Source organism: Sinohyriopsis cumingii, chromosome 8, assembly GCF_028554795.1.
Source record: "Sinohyriopsis cumingii isolate HCF-2022 chromosome 8, ASM2855479v2, whole genome shotgun sequence".
NCBI classification, from domain to species: Eukaryota; Metazoa; Mollusca; class Bivalvia; order Unionida; family Unionidae; genus Sinohyriopsis; species Sinohyriopsis cumingii.
In genome coordinates, this window is record NC_142968.1 from 9,170,574 (window position 1) to 9,198,254 (window position 27,681).

General features: G+C 36.8%; 1 protein-coding gene across 1 annotated transcript; it reads left to right on the forward strand.

The window, feature by feature from the left end:
* The first annotated feature begins 1,440 nt into the window (after positions 1-1,440).
* On the forward strand, positions 1,441-14,533 carry LOC149792950 (neural cell adhesion molecule 1-like). The gene is made up of 7 exons (XM_089968925.1): positions 1,441-1,514; positions 3,871-4,065; positions 8,017-8,280; positions 9,003-9,275; positions 9,811-10,074; positions 10,440-10,582; positions 14,513-14,533. The coding sequence occupies exons 1-7, from the start codon at positions 1,475-1,477 to the stop codon at positions 14,531-14,533; spliced, it is 1,200 nt and encodes a 399-aa protein (XP_089825051.1). The 5' UTR covers positions 1,441-1,474.
* Positions 14,534-27,681: the final 13,148 nt, after the last annotated feature.

Genomic DNA, 27,681 nt, shown 5'->3' on the forward strand with positions numbered 1-27,681 from the left:
GTTTTGTGTCGTCGTTGCTGTTTTTTTAAGAATTAATAATATTAGTAATTTGTTATGGACCTACTACTCAACATAAATAAAGAACTGACAAACTATGATTGCAGTGGGATTATTGATCTTGATCATAATGCGTGGGATGGGCTCGACTGTGCCTTACGCATGTGCCCAAAATGGCCTTTGTCTCGTAGTTAACATGACTCACCTGTTTATCAGCACACCATTGATTGAAAGATTATATTTCCGTACGTTAACACTTCGTTCAGTGCCGACTTACCCAATAGGCCGACTAGGCTCCGGACTATGGGCCACGCGCCTTTTAGGGGCCCCGCGAAAACTGATCAACATAAAAGTGATATGAGATAATTTGCGAGGGGGGCCCCAAGATTTCGACTGCGTAAGGGCTGCCTAAAGGCCTCTACATGGTTTAATCCGGCACTGACTTTGTTTACATTACAATCGCTAGACAAAAAGTGAATATTTGTCATTGTAAAAGGCTGTCTTCGCATCGAATAAAAGCACCTGGTTTAAATCCGATAGTGATAATTACAACAACTCTTTGTTTTCAGCGTGAAAAATGAATTACGCATATTTTAGGAATCGTTGACAATGCCAAGAATCTGACATTCTCTGATTTCTTAGTTTTAATCTTTGCTCTTTTTCAGATACCACAAAAACCCACCTTTGAGAGAGAGAAAGAGAGAGAGAGAGAGAGTCACACAGACGAAAATTAGATAACGGTATGAGTCCCAATCTTGTCTTCGGCTTTTTGGCTCATGGCCAGCAAAGTAATATTTCTTCCTTGTGGTAACAAATGCATTGATAAACAAAGTAAGATAATCTAGGGCTTAACATTGCCTTTTACGAGGACGATCAACCCACACATTGAAAATTAAACACCTTCAACTCACTGCATAGATAATACGACTCTAATTGTGGCAAGCGTAACTACTTTAGCTTGCACGAAAACATCATCCGCACTAAATATCATTAATGTTTTCTAATAACTATGCGTCCTTTTATAAAGTTTTTTTTTTTTGGTGCATAGCAAACAGGATATTCGCATTGTATGCGCTATGAAGAATCATTATAAGCAAAGATACTATATACCTTTAACTTTAGTGACAATTATTAATGCTCTTTGCATAGTCCTTCCAATCGATTGGTAGCTGTTTAAAATTGCAATCATGCATGACGTCGATAGGACACATTATACAATTTAGTCGATTAGGTTAGTATGAAATTTAAATTGAAATAGAATCGATACATAAAGAGACAAGCGAAAATATATCTTTATAACGCCTGGGTCAAATGAATGGCTAATTATACGTTTAGATACCAGTACTTGTATATGCTGTTTTCTCTTTAATTTTTCATTCTGCATATCCTCTTCATGTTTTTGTGAAGCGTTGTATTTTGTCCTCACTATTTAATTCCAGACTTTTTGTCAAAATTAACCCACCTGATCTCCTGTTATATGGGCACCAGAAAGAGAAAGATGCATCCCACAAGAGAGGGTAATTACTGGTCGTATCCAAATATATATATATATATATATATATATATATATATATATATATATATATATATATATATATACATACATACATACATGCATACATACATGCATACATACATACAGTGTGACTGGGTGGGACGTGATGCTACATATATATATATTGTAATGGACATACTAAGAATAAATATTATATTGTAGCATGGTAACAAAATAAATGCTTTGTAGCTTCTAGCTACCTGTATTTCCTATTTATCTCTATCTACGTTTTTAGGTTAGTAGTAGTAGCTGGTAAAATAGATCTCCCTATGAAAAATAACGGTGCTGATAATTGGTATGTAGCCCAAAGAAATGAGCACTACGTACTCACTCTTTCATCAATACAATTAAAACCTGTATTTCACAATGGAATTTTATGGAAAATTAACAGTATTGGTTGATGTGGGGCTCAGTCTAAAACCTAACATGGCAGAGAGAGTACCGAGATCTATGAAAAAGCATATAGGCGGACGATAGAGCCTTCAGATGACTAATAACAACAGCATATATAAAATGGATGTATATGACTGGATGAATGAGGGACAATAGAGCCATCTGTAAGAATTTGTAATTACAAATGTGAATATTGGTCTTTAAGGGGAACATATTACAAAGTCTGGAAGGTATTTGGAATGTATCATTTGATGATATGATGCTTTGTTCTATCAAATATATGTTCAAGAAAATAGTATTTGTGTGTAGCTGGAGATGAAAAAGGAGAGAAACAATAATATTCCCGCTAGCAATAGCCGTTTCAAAATTCTTGTTTAAAACATTAATCAGAATAAACGTAAATGCATATCAGTGAATGAATACATTATACTCATAAATACATTTCCTAAAAGGGAAACATTAATTCGCATCTAAAATTAATATAACGAAATACTGGGCATGGTTAATAACTAATACAGACTTTAAAATCAACCCTTACCCATTACACACTATATCTCCAGTTTAATATGACACATTTAACACTTTGCATCAAACCTATCCTATTCAACAAAACGTAGTGCATTTGTTGTGGGTTTTTATGTGTATGCCACAGGTCCTGTCAACTACTAGTTTACTTAGAGAGAACCGCTCCTGTTGCTTAACTGGAGAGAGCTTCCGTCGCGGATGCGGGAGGTCGTGGGTTCGAACCCAGACCGAGTCATACGGAAGGCTTTTTTTCTGTTAAAGTTATATCGTTAGGGTATTTGTTATATATTTATCTTATCTTCAGAAGCTGTAAAGGTTTCCATTGATAGTTCAGCAATATCTACTAACGATAAGAGGCTTATTTAAAAGATGAAACTTTATTCAAGTTATAAATGTTTATGTCAACATTGAGTCATAATGCTTTGGTTAAAAACATACAAATATTACAAAATAATAAAGACAGACACTATATAGATTTTCATCATATACTTCATCATATGGTAAGTAATACCTATTTATGCAAAAGTGTGTAGTTTGGTTCATTTTGCAGTTCATCCCATATATATATATATATATATATATATATATATATATATATATATATATATATATATATATAATTCGCTTCCTTCTATTTTATGTTATATATGAAACCGATACCCTACATAGTTTCACAGATTTCCTCTTATTCATCTTCATTGCCGTTCACAAACACAATATACCAAGCATTTCCTATTATACCGGGAAGACATGTTCGATGTTCAGATACTGATTTTACAAATTAAAAAGAAGTATATGCCCACCATAATGTATTTTTCCGCACTTATATAGTATTTCTCTGCTTTGTCTGGGGAAGATGTTTTTTGACAAGTGTTTTGGTGGGGTGTTATGCAATGTAAATCTGATACTTTGCTCATGTTATTCTCTTTTTTCTCTGAATCAAATCTACTGCTTTGTTTCTTTGTTTTTACATTTGACATACTAGCACTTATAGGGTGACCTGTCTCTCTATATACGATTGTGGTGACAGTAATAAAATTTTAGTCATATAATGGATATTGTTTATATCACCGTATTCCGACATGGGGAAAAGTTGTCATAATTTATTAACGAAGGAAATGTACATGAGTAATTATTACTTGAAAGTACGCACACTTGTGTATACTGTTTTGTGATGTAGAACTAGTCAAGTTTATTTCTGAATAAAACTGTATAACGTATTAATTGGAACATGCTCGTCTTGTATATAGTGCTTTGCTGCATGGCAAAGAGTTATGATTTAAATGGAAGGACAGTGCAATGTGTAATAGGTAGAAATACGTCCTTATCATTCATGTCCAATAATATAAATAAAGACGCCATTGTTATATTTCATAACTCGTTACCTCTTCTGCGTGTAGTGTCAATGAAAACACAGTTTTTCCTACATAGACAAGACGAGAGATTGCAGATTCATGTCAACAGGCCTACTTATAACACAGTGACGGTTATTATTAACATTATAAATGTCACAAAAATGGATGCTGGGATTTACAAAATGGAACGAAACTTGAATCCAGGTGAAGTCATTGACAGTTTGCTTCTACAAGCGTTTGGTAAGTTAGACCGTAAGTAAAAGTTTTACTGAGCTATAAACCACAATCTCTCTCAATATACGTATAACCTATTTAATGTTTTAATGTCATGACTTTAATAAAATAGAGTTAATGCCTAACTAAACAACGACGTTGATAATTCAGACATTGCCTTCATGAGAAAACGTACGGGCTTGTGTGAGTTAGCAAGTCTGAGCTGCATGTGAGTATTTAGTGTTAGCTGGCTTAACAAATTACCACGATACTATTTTAGTCATGAGTACCGTACATACATATATATGTAGAACGATGCATGAGTACACAGATGTGTTTGTATTCAATTCCTTATGCACCTCTTAAGCTTAAATCTACAATTTCATGTCACTGCTATGACTGGATCTTATCTGAAAATACATAAACTCTTCATGATTTAAATCTTTATTCAATAAACATAAACCAGCACAACAATAAAAATGAGAATATAGGACAATACAACTAGATGTGTTAATTATTTGAAGAAAAAATGATATGTATACATTATTGCAGTGTCTGAAGAGATTAATTCATATATGGGTCAAACATATGCCGTATATGTGTTTCTGCTTGACATGAATTTTCTCACTTAATCAAAGGCTAGAAAAATCCCAGCCTTATAATTGTAAAATGATGTGATGATTGAAATATAGCTTAATAACACCGAAGAGCAAAATCAGCACACCTAAGCAATCTTTCTCTCCAATTTGTTGTTAATCCCTCTCTAAAGATAGGTCAGCCACATGGGTTTCTTTTCTCCAGTCTGCCCTATCATGAACGCTATTGCATTCAGTCTGAGTTGCTGCAGATCCTGCTGTACCACATCCATCTAACCTTTCTTCTGCCTTTCTCGGCTTCGTTGTACATATACCTCTGCCTTCGTGGTTCTTCTGATGCAACTGTTTCTGTCCCTCCGTTTCACGTGCCTAGATCACCGTGTTCTGCCTCCCAGAACCTTATCTTTGATACAATCTACTCCAACTGATCTGCGGATGTCTTTTTTTTTCTTTCGTCTCTTTAAGAGAGATCCCGGTTAGCCAACGTAGCATTCTCAATTTGGTCCAATCTTTGAGCTCTGCTGGTTTATTCTTTAGTGATCATGCTTCTCAGCTAAATATCGGCACTTGTCTGATCAAGGTTTTGTGTTCTTGTCTTTTAATTGGGACTGGCATCTTCCGATCACAGTCAACAGCTGTTAAGTCTTTATACTTATGCTGGGCTGCCTTGATCCTCTGTTGACATTCCCCTCGTAATCTCCCTTCACTTTGACCACTGATCCCATATACATGAATGTCTCCGGCTCCTGCAATACATTTCCTTTGACATCTGTGTTTCTCAAGGGTATATCAACCTTTGATCTTATCAAGGTTTCCATCTTGCTAGCATTGATTTTAAGACCTCTAAGGACTTTCAACCTTCGCTGAGACTTGTGCCACAACCAAGTAATAGGTATACAGCATGTCACATGGTACCTTTCCTCTGGCAGTTGCACTGACGGCATTCACTACGATTATGAACAGTAGTTGACTCTGGCAAGTTCCTTGATCAACAACATCTCGGATTCCATATCCCACTCTACATCCCGCATTGATTCTCACCATCTTTCTTGCTCCTTAATAAATATATTTAATGACTCGTATAATCGTCCTTTTTTAATCTCCGGTTTTTGTTACTTTTCAATACAAACGTCTCTTAGCAATTGACCCCAATCCTTTTCAAAATCCACCAACATCTAGTACATCTTCCCGTCCACAATATGTTCATGCAACTGCTGCATCAACTGAGCCCTTGACAGGTACGAAACTAGATTGATTGTCATGGATGTTTACCCTTCCTCTGATACGTCTTTCAATCATTCTTTCATACAACTTCAACACATTTTCCAAACGTTTAGTTCTTTTGTAGATTCAACATTTGAGTACATCTACCTTTTGCTCGTTGATAGTCACTATTTTCATTTGGTAACTTTTCCTGCCTTTCGAAGTCATTCACGATGATGTACAGCCAACCTACACCAACTTTCCCAAGAGCCTTAAGCATATCTGCTGTGATTCTAGTTGGCCCCAATGTTTGTTACTCCGCATCTCTTGTATATCCAACTCAATCTCTGTGTGAGTGATTTCGTTTTCTAGAAATTGCACATTATCAGAGCTCTCCAATGGTTCCCTGGCATTTCTGCATTAAGCAGTTCCGCGAGGTATGATTTCCATCTATCCCGAATGGCATCCGCATTTGTCAAAATTGTGCTTTTATCTTCGATCATGTTAACGGTTTGTTTATCTCGGCTGCTCTTTTGTCTGGCCTACGCTATGTTGTATACTTTGGCCTCCGCTTATATTATTTGTGTTTCATTGCATAAATCTTTGTCCTTGCCACTGCTTTAGTTGCTTCTTTAAATTTAAATTTAAATGCCGCTCTCAGGTCAGCATATATTTGCACTTCCTGCAAATTCTTAAGGACAACCCTCTTGTTCTTTATTGCAGACTGAAAATCTTCTGCCCACCACGATATGTCTCGTTCATTTTCTTTCTTGTATCATTCCACGTATCATCATTGCTGAATCCATAGAATTTAACTTTAAATTATCACACGATTCCTTTCCAACTTCCCTCGTTCGCATCGCCACTTATTGCTTGAATGAAACCAGGCTATCTTTTAAATTTCCAGGTCCTTATACATTCTTCGCTTGGGCCTCAATTGTTTCGTTTTCACAGGCATCTGCATGCTCATTACCAGCACACTGCCATCTCACCTGGGATGACTTTATAATCGTATATACAGTTCATGTCTGCTTGTCGTAGTAGGAGATTTGACTTGCATTTGACCGACTCCGGTATGTTATATGGTGCTCTTTCTTTTTTCCTATATCACTTGTTAGATACGACCAAATCCAGTTCCTGCACCATCTCCAGAAAACTGTTACCTTACCCGTTTCTGTTGCTATACTCATGTCTTCTACGGATGCTTTCTTCATATCAGTCATTGTAAGTTCCAACAAAACCGCTTATGTCCGTTCCGATCACTATTCGTTCAAAGTCTTGCACAGTTGTAACCAGCGCTTCCATGTCCACAAGACAAGCGTATTTGACCACTTACATGCAGCCTGTCTGCGGATCTTGTACATATATTATTTTGAACAATTCGCTATAACATATACAATCACTGATACATTAAAGTTGTTGTCGTGATGATTTTCCATGACTTTGAAGTTAATGAGCGTTTTGAAGTTATCAAGCACATAACACATTTAAACAAACGTGTGAATATATGTCGCGAAGACTTACATACATATGTTTCTATATTTTATTTATTTGTTTTACAATAATCCAAAGAATTTTAGTGCACACGAGGAGTAGCTATACCACACTTTGTTCAAGATGGACCGTGTATTTCTCTTCCAAACCCCATAACTTTGTTTCCATCAACAAAAGTCAGGTTAAGGTTCTGTAACGGTTGTTCTAGCTTTTAAACAGTACAAAAGCAGTTGCATGGTTCTCATTAAATATTAAACAGTATGCACAGAAATACACGATATTATTCAAGAAGGTTTTTACGGTCCGATTATGGTTGGAATACGTAGTACAAGCGCCAGTTTCCAAACCAATTACAGCTGCAAGAGACGTCTGTTCGATTTCACGATTAAAGAAGAATATTTCCGAATTATTCACTGTCCTCTTTCACTAGTCGCAAACCTTTGTCCAACTCGGTCAAATATATACGACCCTTCAAACCATACCCTATTGCCCTGAATGCATTGAAGTCTATGTTTCAGCGCTTTATGAAGAGAGTTTGCAATTGCAAGTTACACAGAGCGTAATTTTCATTTTTTATTTGCAATAAAGGATGCAAATAATGAAAGTACCAAATTGTTTCGTTATGAAGAAATGTTGTGTTTTGTATGTTCAGCAACCTTTATTATGAGAATGTTTCTCTCTTCAGATGCAGCAGCCTTACCAAGGATAACACTGGTTCCACATATTATCTCGGAACCTACCATAGAATTACAGTGTGGCTCATCCATAGAGTCCTCAAAAAAAGTCCTCTGGAAACTGAATGGCTCTGTGATAGTAGGTCACAGCAAATATTCCCAAAATAGTGCACTGCTTGTCATCCGCAATGTAACTTCCGATGAAAAGTACAACTTATACACATGCAAGGAATTTGAAAACGGACCAGAGAGCGATATGTTCATACTAAATATTTGTAAGTATTTTTTTTCCTTCCATCGAATCGAATTTTTAAGATGTGTGTTTATGTGTGTAAAAATGCGACATATGCCCGATTATGTTGCTTTCATACGCTAGTTCGGTAGATATTCAAATTATATGAGTATGGAATAAGTGTTGATGCAGTAGTTAATTTGCATTTTAACTCTAAGCTGTATTCATAATTCTATATTTATGTACAAGATTATTCCAACGAAACTCTAGAACACTTTCATTTAAATATTTAATGATATACGACCATTTCATGTAAGTCTAACTTGAGCTAAATGATTTTGATAATGAATGCTATACAAGAAGTTGAACATATTTCAGGTCAGCTATATGAAAAAGACAGCTATATGTTTCGAAAGTAACCATTTAGAATACTCCAGTTTAGAAGCTGTGTAGCAGATATAGAGCAATATACAGAAGATGTTATTTATGTAGTTTAAAGTTGAAGATTGCCGAACGTTGTTCTTGAGTAGTCTATTTTTATTATTTGACCTATAGAACACTGACTGGAACATTAACGTTTTATTTTTAACTGGTTGTAGGCGTCCTTTAAATAAAGGTTTGGATACCGAAGCAAAATAGAACTTAGTCTGATCGCAAGGCAGAAATAATCGATGTTATAACAATAGATTTTATGGCTAAATTAAACTCTGTTTAGCTAGGTTTAGATGTCAAAATGTTCAAAGGAACTTTATTTGTTCTTTGTAGTTGGACCTAATGTCATAAAGTTTGCTGCAAACGTCACGGTGGCAAAAGAATATGAATGGCTTAATATATCCTGCCTTACTGACTGTTATCCGATTTGTGTTTGGAATTGGTACAGACCGGACATTTCGTCGGCTCTAGAGAAGATTAATTCAACTGGATACGAATTACAGTTAAAGAACAGAACGCGGAAGGACGCTGGAGGATATTTGTGCAAAGTTTTTAATATTATTGCCGACACATCACTTGAAGGTGTCACATATTTGGATGTTGTCTGTAAGGATAACACGAACAACAACAATCTACTATTAATATTGTTTATGCTGCTGCTACTAGTACAAGTACGACTACTAATATTGTGGATAATAATAACAAACAAATTTGACTAATTTTTAGTTTTATTGTTATATCTCAAGTAATAATTGAACATTTGAAAACAATTTGCGCGCAATATTTTACATTTATTAGAATAATCAATTTATCCAAAAAAAGAATGTTGGCGTATGCTTATTTTTAAATATTATCAACCAAAAACTTTCCTAAATATGGCATGTATTATATATAATGCAGGACGCAACAAATTCAAAATTACAGAACTATTTTAGTTTCTCCGTGAAGAAGTATAAAAATAATATGAGTGCCCTAAAAGAATACAATTTTAATCAGGAACACAATTTCACTCTAACCTGACTGTATTTTTATTGACAATCTCACGTCAAATATTCTTCTGATAATTGTGTATCGTATATAGTATATGGCGTATTGCATTATCTAGAGTATTATGTCCAGAGTATTTCCTGTTTTGTTTCAGATGGACCAGACGAAATATACTTAGACACACCTGACACCACAATTCAACTGGATGTATTTGACAACATATCTATATTTTGTAATGCGGATTGTTTTCCACCTTGTCAGATCAGTTGGACTGAGACAAGTAGACACATTGTGAGACCTGGTTCCGAATTAAAGCTTAGTCATGTAGTAAATGATGCCAACTACACATGTCAAGCAACAAATACAAGAATGAGCAAACACATCTTTTCCGAAACCATATACATTAAAGTGACATCGGGTATGCACGATAATTTGATTTGATGATCATTCCATTGTCAGTGATACAACAATGTTTAAAACAATATTAACTAGTCATAACGAGATATGTTATTTTCTTAAAAACCAACTTATGAATATTTTATTCGGGTGAATATAATTTTATTATTGTATTACTAATGTGTAATACTAAAACATATTAATATTCAAGATGATTTATACAATATATAGCACTAACGAATTAGTCTTTTCTGCTTATGATACAAAAATTAAGTATTTTTGTATTAGCAAAGAGTTGAGCAATCATCACTTTAATAGAAATTATATATACAGGGTAATATGCATTATGTACTGCATCCTTAGGGTTATTTCCTTTGCGTCTTGCAGGTAGGAACTATTACAGTACTACGAAAATGATACCGGAAAATCCTGGAAAAGGTAAAGAAACATGTAACAAATGGGCGTCTCGCATTCTATTTTTCATACATTTCTGTACAGTAATTTATTTGACGGGTCTACTGGAATATAAAGTAAAAAAAAATATTCTGTAAAATAAAGAATTAAATTCATTATATATATATATATATATATATATATATATATATATATATATATATATATATATATATATATATATATATATATATAAACGCTCCGGTGGCCTAGTGATGTGAGCGTCACCCTTGGATGCGGGAGGTCGTGGGTTCTAACCCCGGCCGGTCCATGCCAACAACTTAAAGAAATTGTACTAGCAGCTTGGTACTCATCATTAAGAGTTTATTTCTAGGACAACTCGGCCTGGTGTCTGGATAATGTGGCTGGGTAGGACATGATGCCACATGTCTGCGGCACGATACCCCAGTGCTAGACATCACTATAAACTGTCACACTACAGACATCATAGCGATATGACGGAATATGTTTCAACGTTAAAAATAAAAACACACACACACACACTATATATAATTTTGGGAGCCACATATCATCAGAAGAAATGCCTATCTTTAGAAGTCTTGTATTTTCTGTAGAGCCGACAACTCGATCAAACAGGATCAGTGATTTAAACATCAAATACATCGCACTAATAACGATCACAATCGGAAAAATAATGAATGAAATTGTCATTTGTTCATCAAGGCATTTCTGAAAAAAAATGGTCAATATACTAAGACTTTTACAAAAATATTAAATGAAAAAAGAAATATGCATTTAATTCAGAATTGATGTTATGGCTGATATTTTAATGAAATACATCAAAATGAAAACAGCTGCAGGAACGATAACATCTGCAGATAGCTTCAGTTAATGAGATAATCTATATGATAGTAGGCGGAATGTTTAACTGAGAATTAAATCTCAGGAACACTGACAAGTTTCTAGTGTAAATAAACGTTAAGCTAAAATATATAGCGACTGGATAAATTTATAAATTTGACAGATCAAATGAAACGTCTGTACCATCCAGAGATACGTTTTAGTTACAGCTGAGTTATTCTAACATAATATAACCGTGATCTATATGGTTCCGCATTTCAGAATAAAGAAACTGCGTGACCATTGTAAGTTACAAAATTAAGACGGATAGTTTTTGCGACATAATCGAGGAGCTGAAAGGAGTCTCTATGACAAACTAAAACTTGTCCCAGGGGAGCATTACATTGTCACTAGTTTAGCTCATGTTAATAGTTCAATAATATCATCTATGAAACGTTAAGGTGTCGCAGTCTTTGACGCTTATGGATGATCGAGAACATACCTGGGGGTGACATAATTTTGATCCCCACGCATATATATCAAGGCGGAAAACGAATTGTTTTGTGATGATGATAATGACGATGTTGATTATAATAATATAAATATAAAACATGATGGCAATTTCAAAATTTACTAATATCATTGGCCATATAATCATGATATATATTTACTAGTAATGATACCAATTATTTTCCACACGCATGCAGTTTATTTTAACCCATTCAAGTAAATAACGATGTGAGCGTATTCATTCAATTTTAACATATCTGATGTCTTGTCCTATTGATCCATTTTGTCAAGTGCAGCCGAAATGTTCAAACATCCTAGTCTGTACAAATCACATGGAGAGCTACGGAATTTGAGCAGGTATATATCACCTGACCTAGAGCCTAGATAATTTGTTATTAGAGCATACATTGTCAGCACTTGAGAACACTTGTATGAAAACGATGGTACTACCACAAGTTCTTCGCCTTAATAACGATGCAAAATACAAAGCAAGCGGCGCCTTTAAATGCAAGAACGCAGAAAGATTGTAAATTTAAGAATTGTTATTCAACCGTGCGGTGTATTAATGTGACATACCGTTAACAACGTTCGTTGCAGACCATACGTACTGACATTTGTTTCTTGTCACTACGTACATCCTGCCCTTAGACGAATCCAAAACTTTAGCACACAAGTGGAGATCTGAAAATGCAAATATTGAAATGAAGTTTCTGGAAGATTCAACTTTGCCATTTGGTTAGCAATCACCTTCAGTCAGGTTTGCGTTTACATTATCTGCTGACATGCTCCTTTCCTGACATGGTGCCCATCATTTACATTTATCGCGCTCACTACCAGGTAAAACTGATTCTCACACATTTGCGGTAGCAGCTTTGGGACCAAACAGGGTGGAACACGCTGCTCTGCAGCACACAAAGTTAACTTGGGCACACGAGTAGCCCACATGAGTAGGCACCAATCCGGATATTAATTAGTAAGGAAAACCTTCCCAAGCGCCTGCTGTTGTCACAGATTTATCCAAAGTCACGCATCAGCCGCAGACAAGGAAGAATGAAGAGATATGATTTAAGATTCTCGCTTTACGATAAGATGAAAACTCTTTAGCGACTAGCCTGATGCGTCGCTCATATCGTCGGTAATTGCTAGCAGTGATAGCGCGAGTGGAACCATTATTGTTGCGGAAAGGTCGAACAAACAAATAGCAGAAGCTGAAAAGCACGACGAAACAAAAAATCGGTGCTTGTTATAGGGTATATTTCGTCGGACCTTCAGTCCTTTTTCTTCTCCGTTGACATCCATATTGCATATCTTGTGATGTTTTGCAGAAACAAGCGGACTTTCGCCTTAGAACGGCAAAAAACGCAACATTAATTGTAAAGATATGTACGACGAGGTTTCCAGATAGAGGTTAAATAGCATTGCCAGCGGTATTCGGCATGAAGAACAAGACTGACTCAATAACTCTGGACGAAAAGACATATGCCTCTTCTGCCGCTGTTTTAAACTGTTCCAGCTGATTTGATACCCATCATTTTGCCCCACTAGAATCTGGTATAGTGTCGGGGCTGGTTTTTGCATTGGAGATGTGCCACCGTCGTGTGACTACGAGTATGATTGTGGTTATGATGAACCCCGTTGCGGTGCAAAACGAGGCTCTAATGATACAGCGATGAAAGTGATATCGGTCAATATCATGAGCATATAGACCTTAGCATCTATAGGTTTAACTTGTCCATGTCCAACGATATGTCCTAGAAAAGTTACACTGACACGGCAGAACTCATTTTTGAATAAAGTAATTGTCAAACATGCATCAGTGGGTCTGTCAGAGAATTTCCGATTTGTAGCTAAATGTTCTTTCCAGGTGTCGTTGTAGATTATGACATCATCGTGGAAAGCATCACACTTATCTAGACCAGAGGTAATCATATTTATTAGACGTTAAAAAGTACTTGGCGAACCTTAAATTCCATACGGTATCACTTTATATTGGTAAATTCCATCTTAAGTCACGAATGCAGAAATTTCCTTTCCTCTTTCCGTCAGTGGAATTTGCCAAAATCCTTTCAGAAGGTCAAATTTTGGTGACATACTTGACATTTCCTACCGTATCAATACAGTCATTCATTCCTTGTATGTTTTGTCACACTGTTCATCTTCCTATAAGTAGTGCACATACGGAAAGTTTAACTGGTTTCAGAACAAGCATACATGGTGAACTCAGGTCACTTTTACTTGGCTCTATGAAATCATTCTCCAGCAAATACTGAATTTCCTGTTTCAAGTATTCCTGTTTGAGAGGTTTCATCCTGTACGGGTGATGTTTCAAAGGTTTGGAATTTACAATTTCAACGTCGTGGCAAATGTGGGTTGTTCTTGCAGGAACACCTGGAAATAAGTGCTCATATTCAAATAATAACTGTTCCTTTATTTTTCGTTGTTGCAAGTGTGAAGGTTTCTTGTCCAGATCATTCATAATTTCTGAATTCCGAAGATTTCACACCCCAATATCCGATGATATTCCTTCACTTAAATCATCACTTAGTGGGACAGATACAACCAAATTTATTGCATATTTACCTGGCTATCTCTCTCAATGTACTCCTTTAGCATGTTTATGTGGCAAAGTTGCTTCCGTTTTCGCCATCCATGAGTACTTATATGTAATTTAAATCATTTACATTCTTTCTGTGTAGGGACCATACTATTTGACGTAAAGAAGATTTTTGTATGGGCAAGAGAGCCAGGTCTCTATCACCAGGTTGAAAATTCCTTTCCTTTGAGTTTTTATCATACCTTACTTTAACTTTTGATTGAGTGGAGTGCAGAGTTGCAATTGCAGCATCACAAGCGTTTGATCTTTGATAACTTATACTTAAAATTGGAAATATAATCTAAAAGGTTAATTTCAGTAAATTTATAAGAAAGACGCTTCTCTTTCAACAACTTCAATGACCCACCCATAGTGGGTTCAAAAACCAGTTCGAAGGGACGGAATCTTAAATATTCTTGAACTGATTTCCTAACAGCAAACAATAGCAAATTAATGCATTCATCCCAGTCTTTACCGTTTCAAAATAATATGATCAACCATATTTGTTAAGTCTAATGAAATCTTTATAATGCCCCTTGGCTTGCCGGTTGATAGGCAGAATATTTGAATTGTTGGAAGCCTAACTCGTACATAACTTGTTGGAAAATTCCAGAAATGAAATTTGAAATTGATCATTTTTGACAGATATGGGAAGTCCAAACTGAGTAAGACAAAAATATCAAAGCTTTTACTTTTGTTTGAGATTTAATATTCATCAATGGAATTGCCTCTGAAAACCTTGTTGACGCACACATTATGGTCAACAAGTATTGGGTACCTGACTTAGTCTTAGGTAAAGGACCAACACAACATACCATAATTATGCTAAATGGTTCATCAAATGAAGGAATATGAACCATACATTTCTTCTGATTGGTTTTCCTAACATTTAATAAGTATGACTAGATCTACAGTATTTACAAATATCACTTTTTATTTTTGGCCAAGTGAGTCAAGATCGTGTGAAAAATCTGATTAATCCCTAAACGTCCAGCCAAAGTAGTTTCATCGGCTAGACAAAGTATTTCCTGTCTGTACAATTTTGGAACTACAATGTGATAGTTCACTCACCAGCAGGTACATCGGGAGGTCTCCATTTTCTGATAAGAATTCGATTTTTAATAAAATTACAGACAGGCACTTCAGTGTCTTCAGTTTCACTAATGGCCGGTTTAAACAAAATGGAGATCTCATGATCTTTTTCCTGGTAGACGACAAGTTATTGTCGTTTTTCCCCCAGTTAAAGAATAAAGATAATGAGTAGTTAAAAGAGGATCACCGTTATCAATACTTTTTGATTGATCCAAACAAGGAGTGAAATTGACTTCCTCAAAACTCTTCCCAATACATGTTTCAGATAAGTCAATACTTTCCTTATCAACATCATTCTCAAAAGCGTTATTTTCCATAGCTCAGGTAACCACACAAGCTGCGTATAAATAAGGGACTTCCTTTTCAATTCGATTGACTTTCTGATCCAAACAAGTCTTGTCAGTTACAAGTGGATTAACCATAAACATTTCTCTAGCTGGGTCGTTGCCTAGTGATAAAGTAATGACATCAACGGGTAAAGCACACACTTTTCTGACTGTCACGGGTCCTGAGACTAAGTCTGATGACAAATTTACACAATGGAGAGGAACATTAACAAAGCCGCACTCTACTCCCTGAACAAGAACACTTTCGTTAGAAGAAGACTTCTCAGAAAAAGGCAAAGTACCTGACAATAAAAGACTCTCAGAAGATTCTGTGTCACTTAAAACTTGAATAGGGACGGTATTGGCCAAAACATCCATTCGTGATATAGAAGCCTTCTAAATGAATGTTTCATAATTCTCCATAATACAATCAAACGGGGATTTATTAGACCCAACAACTGTATTGCTTTCAATACATGACCGTGTTCTTGACCTCTTAGAAATAAGAGGATTTGGAATAGTTATATCTTGATTCCGATGTTTATATTTCAATTTGTAGCAATCAGAAATAGCGTGTCCTTTCTTCTTGCAATAGGTACACGTAGGAAGAGACAAGGCTCTTAGATCAAGCTTATCTCAAGCTCATTTTTTAAAAGTTGTGGCAGATTGAGATTTAGAAGGACTTTTATTATCCTGAAATATATTTCTGCCAGAAGACTGCTAAGTGGAAGTCTTGTTTACAAAATAAACTGTATGAGCTAAAAAATATTCGTCAGCAGCACGAATAGAATTTACAAGGTTTCGACCGTATGCTCATCAAGATAAGCTATAATGTGGGTATATATACAGTTCTCAAAATCTGTTTGAGACTTTCGTAATTTTGACCAACTTTTATGGCTAGCCACCATTTTCACATCTTTCAAATCACCGCTCTTTGTCTCTTGCAAATTCGACATGAGTTTGTCCAGCTTCTTTATTATAGTTTCTGGAGTTTTGCAGATAAGCCTCAGGGACTAACTCATGATGCATTCCTTCACAAAATCATTGCCAACACTGTTGTACCGACCGAGATTATATATATATATATATATATATATATATATATATATATATATATATATATATATATATATATATATATATAAATATATATATATGTATATCGGTCTTTGCCAAAAATTGGTCTAATTCACCCTTGGTCATTTCAAATTTTCAGCAACTTTTTCAAACTAAGGAAAATATTTGTCTACATCTTTTTCTTTAAAAGGGGCATAAACCTAATAATCGTATTAATATCAAAATTTGAATTTGTATGTGAATTGCGAATATGCATTTCACTTGCCAGCTCTATTTCATTTATTCTAAATTGATATTCTCTCTCTTTCTTGTCACTTTGCATTTCATCTGCATCTGTCTCTCTCTCCTCTTTCTCCTATTTTAAATACATTTGTTCTCTCTCCTTTTCCGATTATAAATACATTTGCTCTTCTGTAACTGTATTTGTTCGTTTTGTACTATTATGTGTCTTTCTGTCTCCTCTTTCTCTGATTGTAAATGCATTTGTTCTTTCTCTTTCTCTAATTGCAACTATTTTTCTTCTTTATCTTTCTGAAGTTCCAGCTAACTAAAATCTAATTCCATCGTGTATTTTAATTTTAATTCCTTTATTGTAATGTCAGTGTTTGATCCAAACTTACTGATCGAAACCAAAGCACTTTAATCCAGAACATTCTTTTCTACCAAATACTGGACCAAAATATTTTTTATTTTTTTATTCGTTAGTAAGCTTTTCCCACATAAAGATAATATTTTCGGGAGATGAATGAATTCATCTTATTGTTTCAACGGTCTTATTTTTCTTGGGTAGCACCTGAATGAAAGATTTACACTTTTGATGACATTATATGAAAAGCTTGCTAATATCACTGAAGGTTTCAAAAATGTAAAATAATACTTGGGATTTATAAACATTTCAAAAAGAGGGGAATTTAAATTTCAAAAATCAAAGTTTTCTGAATTATTTTAAAAAAAAAAATACATATATCCTTGACGAGCCCCAAATTTCTTATCACGTGTTTAGGCTCTTTTACATAGTAACAAGAAAACACTGAAGACAACAAGCTTTGTAAAATTTAAGAAATACTTTATCGTCCTAGGAAAGCATGGTAAAAATGAGAAAAATAACTTACGTTTCTACAAAACAAATCCAAAGATAATCCAAGAATAATCCAAGAATTAAAAAATTAAAATCCTGGTAATAAAATGTTGAATTGAATGTGAGTCTCGATGAAGTCCAAAATAGCAGGCGATGACACATGTTTTAATCAGTATAGTACTGTTGTGTCTACATTCCTTTGTTGAATTCCCAAAAAATAATATTGCAGCGTTTGAATTCTGTAAATTTCGAGACCTGCCTTTGTCCAAGAATTAAGTTTGAGCACAAGTATTTACAGGGAAAAATAATCTCTTGCAGTCCGATTGCGTGGGTTTGAGTCTCGGATTCGGCCAATGTGGGTATGTGAGAAAGCTTGCCAGTAGCTTCTCGAAGGTCGGTGGTTCTTTAAGGGGATTTCCCGGGTTCTTCCACCACCATTAATACTTGCCGCCATGTATAGCCTATCGTGTGCTGAAAATGGCGTTAAACCCTACAAAAACAAAACATCTTATTAAATTAAACTCAAACTGGTAACAACAAAAATTAAAACACTATGACGACTCATTGCGTAAAGCCCAAATGAAATTATTTCTCAAAACATCACTGTTTACCGCGCAAAAACAGACGCCCAGATGAGGGTCAACCTACCGGTAAAACCAGAATTGCTAAATAATTGATACATGTTTCTAGACCAACATAGAAGGTATTTACATATCTATGGTCACGTACTCCAAGTGCGGCCTCAATTTCACTCTATAAATCCCACACTAAAATTTTTAAAATTATGAATTAAGGTCAGCATTAGATACAAACTTCATATATTAGTTTTTCGATACATTGAACTGAATTTCAAATATCAAATACAGTAAATACAATGACATTACAAAAGCATTTAATTGAATAAAAAATAAAATAAATAATGTGAAACCAACATACACACAATTAAATTAAACTATATATAAATTAAATAAAATATACATAGCACACATATAGTGTTTTAAAACGCATATGTGCTCCTTACGATTAAATGTGGGGGGGGGGGAGTATTATAATAGTGACCTCGCACATGGTCTTGATCTTGCAACATGTCATTGTGTTTTGTTAAAGACTCTTTGTCTCCTGCACCTAGCAACACCTCTGCAGGATTTCAAAGTACGTCTCTGGTTTCTTCTCGCTTACTTTCTAGGCACTCCCTGAAAATGGAGAGACTTGATCACAGTGGGTTAAATATGATAATAAAGCAAGACCCATCTGACACATGGTCAGCAATTTTGTTGCGTAAACTTTATTCTTGTTTATCCGCTGGCCCTTCTGTAGGAACATTTTGCCATTCAACATTAGCATAATGGATATATGGAATACACATCTGGCATGGGTGATTCTGGAAGGCTATCATGGCGCTTCCTTATTTCGATACGAACATCAGATACTTGTGTCATTTTGTTTATAGTGTGTCAGTCTTAAGTGTGGTTTTCAAATAGGTTTGCCCAGATGAAAACGTGGAGGCAGCGATGGAAGACGTACTGGTTGTTCATTGATTTACTGTGCTTTTTACGGTGGTCTGCTTGGATTGTTTATCCATACATAATGGCTTCCTTCTGCTTTAACTGCGCATGCAATGCCTGCAATCTGAAACTGAGCTGATGGCGTTTAGTCTAGTTTCCTCATTATTATGTTGTGGCCCTAAGCTATTTACACGTATGGAAGCGATAATTATGATACATTTCACCAAACCAAAGAAATTGATCAAATCATAATTTCAAAGATGACGATAGACCGAATATGTCATTTCACATTATCTAGGTAGGCCTGCAAATGTTTGATATATTATAATTTGAAAAGGTCAGACCAATAATTGTATATGTAAAAGCTATAAAACCAATCAAATTTGTTCAATATATACGGGCTTGTTGTACCACAGTACCGCCAACGCTCATATTTTTACCTTCTCCGAAAACACGTGTAAACCTTGATTTTTGTATAGATTTGCCTCTGCAATTGCTTGCATAGAACATGCACTTATTTAACCCAGTTGTTATCCTGGCAATATACTGGCTACGTTACAGGTGCGTTATCACGTTTCATGTACCATTTTCTTGTTTAACGTCGAGACTTCTGAACGTAATTCCTTTCTCCACATTGACTATTGATTAATACTAATTTTCATGACCTGCAGATTGAAATTTCTTCATTCTCGATTACGCTATATTTACCATAGACGCAACGTTCTAGAAAGTAACAATTAAAGCCACCGACTGTTTCGGTTACTTAAGTCTTAAATAAAAACGCAGTAAAGACATATAAGAAGATTCACAAAGGTAATCTAGCGAACGTCTAGTATTCTATAATGTGTCTTACATGCACAAAGTTAAATAGTTATATTAATACATCCTTTCTTGCGAACAATTTCTGTTTTAGTATATGTGTTTGTCTGCCACGCATATTGAAGGTTTAAATGAATTTTCGTGGCCGTTATATACTACACCTTTTCACTGACTATTTGCTTCAACCATTTGTTCCAAAACATGAGGGCAAAATGAACATAAACGTTATGATGCCACGCAAGGTAATTAGTATTCTACGTGTTGTAGGATATTTAGCTACTCCGTTCAATGCACAATATTAGAAATAAAAATACTTTCACGAACATATATCATAATGTGCTTTTCTTAATACCCCTGAACGTATCTTTGCACCGATGATAACACAAACATATCATATCCAGATACACTGGATAAATCGATTATCAATGCGAACTGAAATCAAGTGACTAGTGAGCTGTACATTAGGTAAAACGACTATAACCGAACTAGATTACCATCGTCTGGTACAGGGTCCAAACGCTCGCTTTCGAATGCAGAAAACACAATAAATACTAAACAATTAAAAGGTAACTGCACAATCAATTAAAATGTCAGTTTACAGATGTTTTCCCTTTATGGGCTGTACAGTTCACATCACCTCTTTCCTGGTTATCAATTAACTTAGAAATGTGCTGACAAAACAAATGTTCGTCCTTTGTCTAGAAACAATTACTCAGAACAAGTACAAAACTTAGATCATTAGATGTAGGTGAATTATGTTAACGGTAAATGGGAATAAATTATAAAATATTCGAATTTCTTGGGATCACTACATTAAGATTGTTACGTGTCCGAAGTTTTGTCCCATCCTCAACACAATGTCATAGAAACACATGTAGAAGTTATACAAAATCAACATGATCAAATTTTAAATATATAAAAAATGAGCACATACGTTGTTTGCGTGCATATAAATCGTGATTTTTGTTCATAATGTAAACACATTTCGACACATAATAATACTATCTTTAACCTTAATACTTGAATTATTATTAACCACTAAACACAAAAACTTAGGTAAAGTATTGACTTCTAAATGCTTTAATGGCGAAACGATATACACAGAATTTACGAAATGGAAGACAGAAAGAAGATATAACGAACAAAGCGCATATTTATGTTATGTCAGTAGTGAATAGGGGCGGGTTAGCGTCAAGGGGACTTACCATTAAAATCATGATCCCGGCACTTTGGCGTCTATGTAAATTTAACATGGGGAAAACTAGCCCGTCACATTGGCGTCAAGGGGAATTAAACATGGGAATAAATCGTGGGCCTGTATAGCGTCAAGGGGAATTGAACATGGGAATAGATTGTGGGCCTGTATAGCGTCAAGGAAAATTGAACATGGTGGGTCTGTATAGCGTCAAGGCAAATTGAACACTTGCCTTCTGACAAAATCCCGGGCAACTTCATGCTTCCATTCACGTTCAATCCTTTCCAAAATATGGGCTCCATCCACCATCCAATACTAAATATCCTTCAACTGGTTAAACAATTCTGTTACAGCCACCATCTTCCTTGTCTTTTTTCCTTAGAGTGGTGAGAACAACGAACACTGTGGGTTCTTATATAGAAAGCGCGGACGTGAAGGAAAACATCCCCTACTTTTTCATCTCATATTATATACTATCCACACACGTAAAGCAGCAAAATCAAACCCAAAATATACTATCCACACACGACAAGCAGCAAAATCAAACCCATTTATTCTGTCCACACATATTTACGCCATCGCTTGCAATCATACACACATACACACACACACACATACACACACGCGCCCGCGCGCGCACACACACACATAAACAGATACAATCACACCAGGAAAATGAGTGTTTATAATCACACTACTCCACATTCACACATTAGCAAATTGATTACTATATCTTTTCTATAGTTTTGGTTAGCCCTGATAAGGGCTGTTTTTGCGAACTCCAGAGGCATCTGTTAGTGGTGACACCTCCCTGGCCTGGTACCGCACACGCATCTCCGACTCCAGTCTCCTTGCCAATTCACCCTTGTGACTGGAATCGCAGAAGTGGGATGATTGGCTTCAGAATCCCAGTCTTCCCTCTCTTGGACCCTGTAGAATTCCCTCTGTCTGTGCTGAATTCGTGGATGCTGTTGTGGCTGTGTCTGCCGTGGAAGAAGTTGTGCCTGTGGTGTATCTACTGGCTGGGGTGATGTCCTCACTAAGGGTTTCACCTCACTTTTTTGCCTCATTATTATGTGAGGCAGGATTCCTATTTTCTTTTTGTCCTCTTCCCTCTGTCTTCTATCCTCCTATCTCTTCTTTAGCCTTCCCTCTTCTACCTCGACCTGTTCATTTAGTATGCGCCTGCCATATTCCAGGTGCATCTGGAGTTCTAAAAGTGTTTCAAGTCTGCTACTCATATTTACTGTTGATCAATGAACAAGGGTAACCAATTTATACGAACAGCGCGGACGTGAAGGAAAACATCCCCTAAGACACAAAACTTATATTACCTAGAGCATGACCAAACAACGCGTGGACCTAAAATAAACACTCACTTACTTTTTGATACTACCCATCACTATTCTAAAAATAGCCACTTAAATCAAATACTTACACACACACACACACACACTTTCCAAGCATGATAAATAATTCATGTGCTTATACACGCACTTCTATTTTTTAACTTACTGAAGGAAATCGATTGTTATTTCTTTTCTAGAGGTTGGGGTAACCCTGAAAAGGGCTGTTTTATGCGAACTTGAAGCCATGGCAATCTTTTAGGTTCTAAGATTGCGGCCTCCTCTGACGATAGGATTTCTCCCAGGATAAGGTCTGCTTCTTCGGAAAGAGAAGAACTCTTTGGTACCGATACGACAGTCGACAAAGTCTATGTCAGGTTCAGGTTGCTGCTGCTGCAGCTGTTGTTGCTGTTGCTGTTCTCTCAGCCGCTTCTGAAGTCTGTGCTTCCTCTGTCCATTATTCTTTCTCCCTGTTAATTTGTTCTCTGAAGACCTCTTCTATCAGGTCTTTAGTGACTTTTAACATTTTCACATTCTCTATCTCTTCAGGCTTCGGTATCAGACCCTATGCAAATGGACGTAGGCTTCGTTTAGCTTAGCTAATCTGGAGCACATCTTCGTAGGAGGATTAGTCGACAGTGATGGTTAGACTGCAGACAACCCCGGTTTTATAGTCAAAGCCCGGACGTGAAGAACGTGAAGGAAAACATCCCTACACGGTTTTCGAGTCGGAACGTTCAAATAGTGCCTCGGGAGGTATAGTAAGAAGTCAAAGAGCATGAATCAGGATACTGATTGCCAAACAAACCACAAAGACATTTTTTCTTCAAAACACAACATTTTTATTCAAAATCACTTAACACTAAGAAGTAACCATAACATTTTAACATTAATAATCCAATTTAGCATTAAACATTTTTTCAAATAACAAACATTTTTCGTCAAATAACACTCTATTTTGGACAGGGTTGACAACGTTATGAATGAAATTGTGATTCCAACTGTTGGAAGTCATTAGGCCATTGATGGACACTAAGTTTCCTAGCTTGAGACAAAATATAAGTATAATGGTTACAAAACCATCGATCTACTTTCACATCGTTTCTAGAAGAAGAACGAGGATCAAAATGAGTCACTAAATGTTCTAAAGAATAGTCCAGACTGCGATGATGCAGAAAATACACACAGTACTGTCCACAAACCAAGGAATATGTGCCTTGTAATTTCACATAATTTAATCGCGTGGTCTGACCATTTCTTCTCATAAAGTCAATGATATCGTCTTTCAAAGGAAGCAATCCATACGAATCAAAATATTCCACACATCCTTCTTGAGGAAAGTAGACGGCTACCCAGTGGGTTCCTGGAAGATGACTGTCGTCCGTGTTGATCACATAAGCTTGATGGTCTTGAAGTTCGCGATGAGGGAGTTCATCTTTAGCACTTACGACAGGATTCCAAGAAGCAGTGTACGAACTTTGGTTTAAAAATTAATAAAGTTAACAGCTATCCATGTTTTGTGTGGTTTTTTCTTCACAGGTAACGATGAGTGATCAATTCGATCCTGACTTTTCCTTGAAAATGTCTGACAAGTAACCTTTTCGTCGCCTCGTCTCCCAACTCTGATCCAAGAGAGCTTCGATGCGATAGATCTCTTGAGTTGTTAATGGAGGACAAGAATGTTCACGCAAGTCTTTATACCACTGATGCAACACGGCTTCTTCCAAGATGAAACTCCAAGCTTCGTCCAGATATTCGTCCAATTTTTCTTCTTCACTCAACATCAGACATTTATCGTGCTGAATTTGACTGGGATGATCGTTGTGACATCCATAGCAATCTTCCTTGATCAGTTCCTTCATTTTTTCTGCCAGGACAGTAGCAAAACAGGAGACTAAATGGTCTTCTTATTCTGGCCATCTCGACTTCATCATGATGACTTCTTCGTCTTTGTCTTGGGAGTTTTCTTCCACAGTCTCTTCACATCCATGTCCAAAGTTTCTCCAGTAGGTAAAGAGGGATAACAGTCTTCCATAGCTTCTAAAAATCTAGAATGACTTCCCTCAAACTGTTGATTTCTAGCGTATTGTCAAATTGTGCATACAGGCATGCAGGAGGAAGTTCACTGTGTCAGGTAGAGGATTAGTAAACTGAAGTTCCACTCGAATTTGACCGGATTTTATAGGGTGGAAATATCCCTCGTTGCTGCCTTGGTCTGGAGTGAAATCAAAAGCCCACAAACCATAGCCTCCTGTATAGTCCTCGTACGATATGCCGTGACTGGTGTTGGTTCTTAACTGTCCGGTGGCTTCGTACAGGGACAAGAACGACCTCAAGTAATTCCTGTCACCAAACTTAGGCTCAAAGGGTCGGGTACACAGTGTTTTGCCATCGCAACTGACATCGATCTTGGCTACGTTGTAATGATGAAACAGGAAAGGATTTTCGTTGTGGACTCGTTGAAGGCTGAATTATTGACGATACCAATGATCAAACACTTGGGTAACTGGCCTTGGAACAGATGTACAGCAGGAATAGTGAACATTTTACTTGCATGCGTCGTATCGAATAATTGGCGGTCGTTCTGTTCAACGTGTGACTGATGTCGTTTCCAACTTTGGGTAACACTTCCACGGGTCGCACGTAGAACCTGGCTTCTTGGATGATGGTTTTGTACTTGTCAGCATGGGCCATCAAATGGAAAGCGGTACTGCTACGATTCAGTCTCAGGATATTCCCGTTCAGTAAATACTTTTCTGTTAACGTCTCCAAGTACTTCTCAGTTCTAGGTGTCATCAGCGGAGAAGTGAATGAACTTGATGATATCTAAGACGCGGTCACCGTCCTTGCAGGTCGTGGTTTGCGAGTGTAAGGTTGTGTCCTGGCCGAAGTGCCTCTCTTGCGACTAGTTTTCTGTCGGCTTTTCTTTTTCTGTGGACTTTTTCTCTGTTTCTTTTTCTGTGGGCCTTTCTTTCTCCGGGGTTGTGACCGGAAAGAGGAGGGTCCCGCCACTGGAGAAGTTCTTGGAGACACGGGTCTCCTTGGGGCCCTGATCTTGAAACCGTGGCTCTTTTTCTTCTTGGATCTTCGTTTGGGTTTTTTCTTGGGGAGAACTTTGGCAGCATTAGGATCCCATCTTAAGAGAGAGCGAATGATGACACCTCCTAGAGTACCGCTCCCTCCAGGTTTCAAAATGATTTGTTTTTGGTTTGAGTGTCGATGCGGGGATCGGCCAGTTGGGTCAAAGCGACTTTGTTTCGATCAAAAAAGCGTTTGATTTGATGAGGAATCTGAATGATCCCTTGTAGTAATTGACGTGCTGTCACCGTGAATCATCGTTAACCTTCTCTGATACTGGCTTCTAAGACACGATCCCGTGTTTGTGGATTTTTTTCTCGACTGATGCCATACAAGGCACGAATCAATTTGACGGGAATATGCGACTGAAGGGACGTCATGTTGAGACTGTGTGAGACAGACGAAAAGTGTCTAAGGTTTTTATAGATTTTTTGTGGGGTTAAGTCGAGGACGGAGACGTGTACAGGACAGGCCCTCCGTCTTGGCACCAGTGGTGAAACAATTGGGTACGAAATTGCAAATCGTCAGGGGTAGTAGCTTTCAAATCGACAAGTAAATAGGCGTGTTGAATTTGAGTGGCATTGTCGTACGCCTGAGTGAGCAAAGGCGTTCCTAACTGTTTGGTTAAGACTTGCACTTGCGATTTATCTCGAGGGTTTTTAAACAAGACCACGTAATGAGCACTGAAACTGATGAATCGATGGGCTTTACTTTGTTAAAACAAATTTTGAGTGATGCAAACGACACGAGCATTACGATGATGCCCTTTGCGCGTAAACCAAAATTTCGTTTCTTCTTCGTCTTCTAACATGTCGTTGAAAATGACCAAATGGGTTTGACGGGAGTCAGACACGATTCCATCGTCTTCTTTAGGAATGCCTTCCACAAACACGATAGAATCGCCTTGACTTTCTCGCAAAAGGCTGTACGCGGATTGTCACTCTTTGCAACACGAAATGATGCGCTGAGGTGGATGATCGATCAAATGATGTTTATGTTCGATCTAACGTTTGACAAATTCGCTTTTGCCTGAACCGCTAGGTCCAGTATTGAGCATGTTAAAGGGATGGCGAAGATTCAAAGCCTCCCAACTAGCGCTATCTCAATGTTCGTCGATGACTTTGACAGTGGAGGAAGAGGGAGTAGAGACAGCAGAGGTAGCCATAGTGTATAAGAATGTCACTTGTGACACGAAAAGAGACAATGCAAGAGTTTATATATTTTTTCAGGACACGTTTATTGAATGTTTTAAACATGAACACGAAAGACAAAAAATACATAAAAGCCAAAGGCTTAGGCACAACGATAAAAGGCACATGAAAACGATCAACGTGGAATAGAAACAAGTTTATGTACAACATGTTTTGGTTAATGTTCTGACCAGTTCAACAGGGGGTAAGGTTATACATGTGTCCTCCCGAAGGATCTTTCAGAAATGTCCACGACAGTCCTGTCCTGGGTGACGAGTTCTTCTTCTAGTATTGTCACTAACACAGGTTGAAAGGTGACTTTTTGCTTTGGACGTTGAAAGGAAGGATCACAATTATCGAGCATACTGGGCCACTTCTTGGGTCATGGCCTCAAAACCCCATTTTTTTTCAGGCAAGTACATCTTTCCAATCGGGGTGTAAGTCACAAGCTACACACACATAGACATACACGTCTTCGGTAGCTAAAAGTTGACGAATCTTTTTTTCCTGTAGAAGTCGAGAAGTATCCAGATGAAAACGCAAGGCTTTGAGCAAAATGAGTCTTT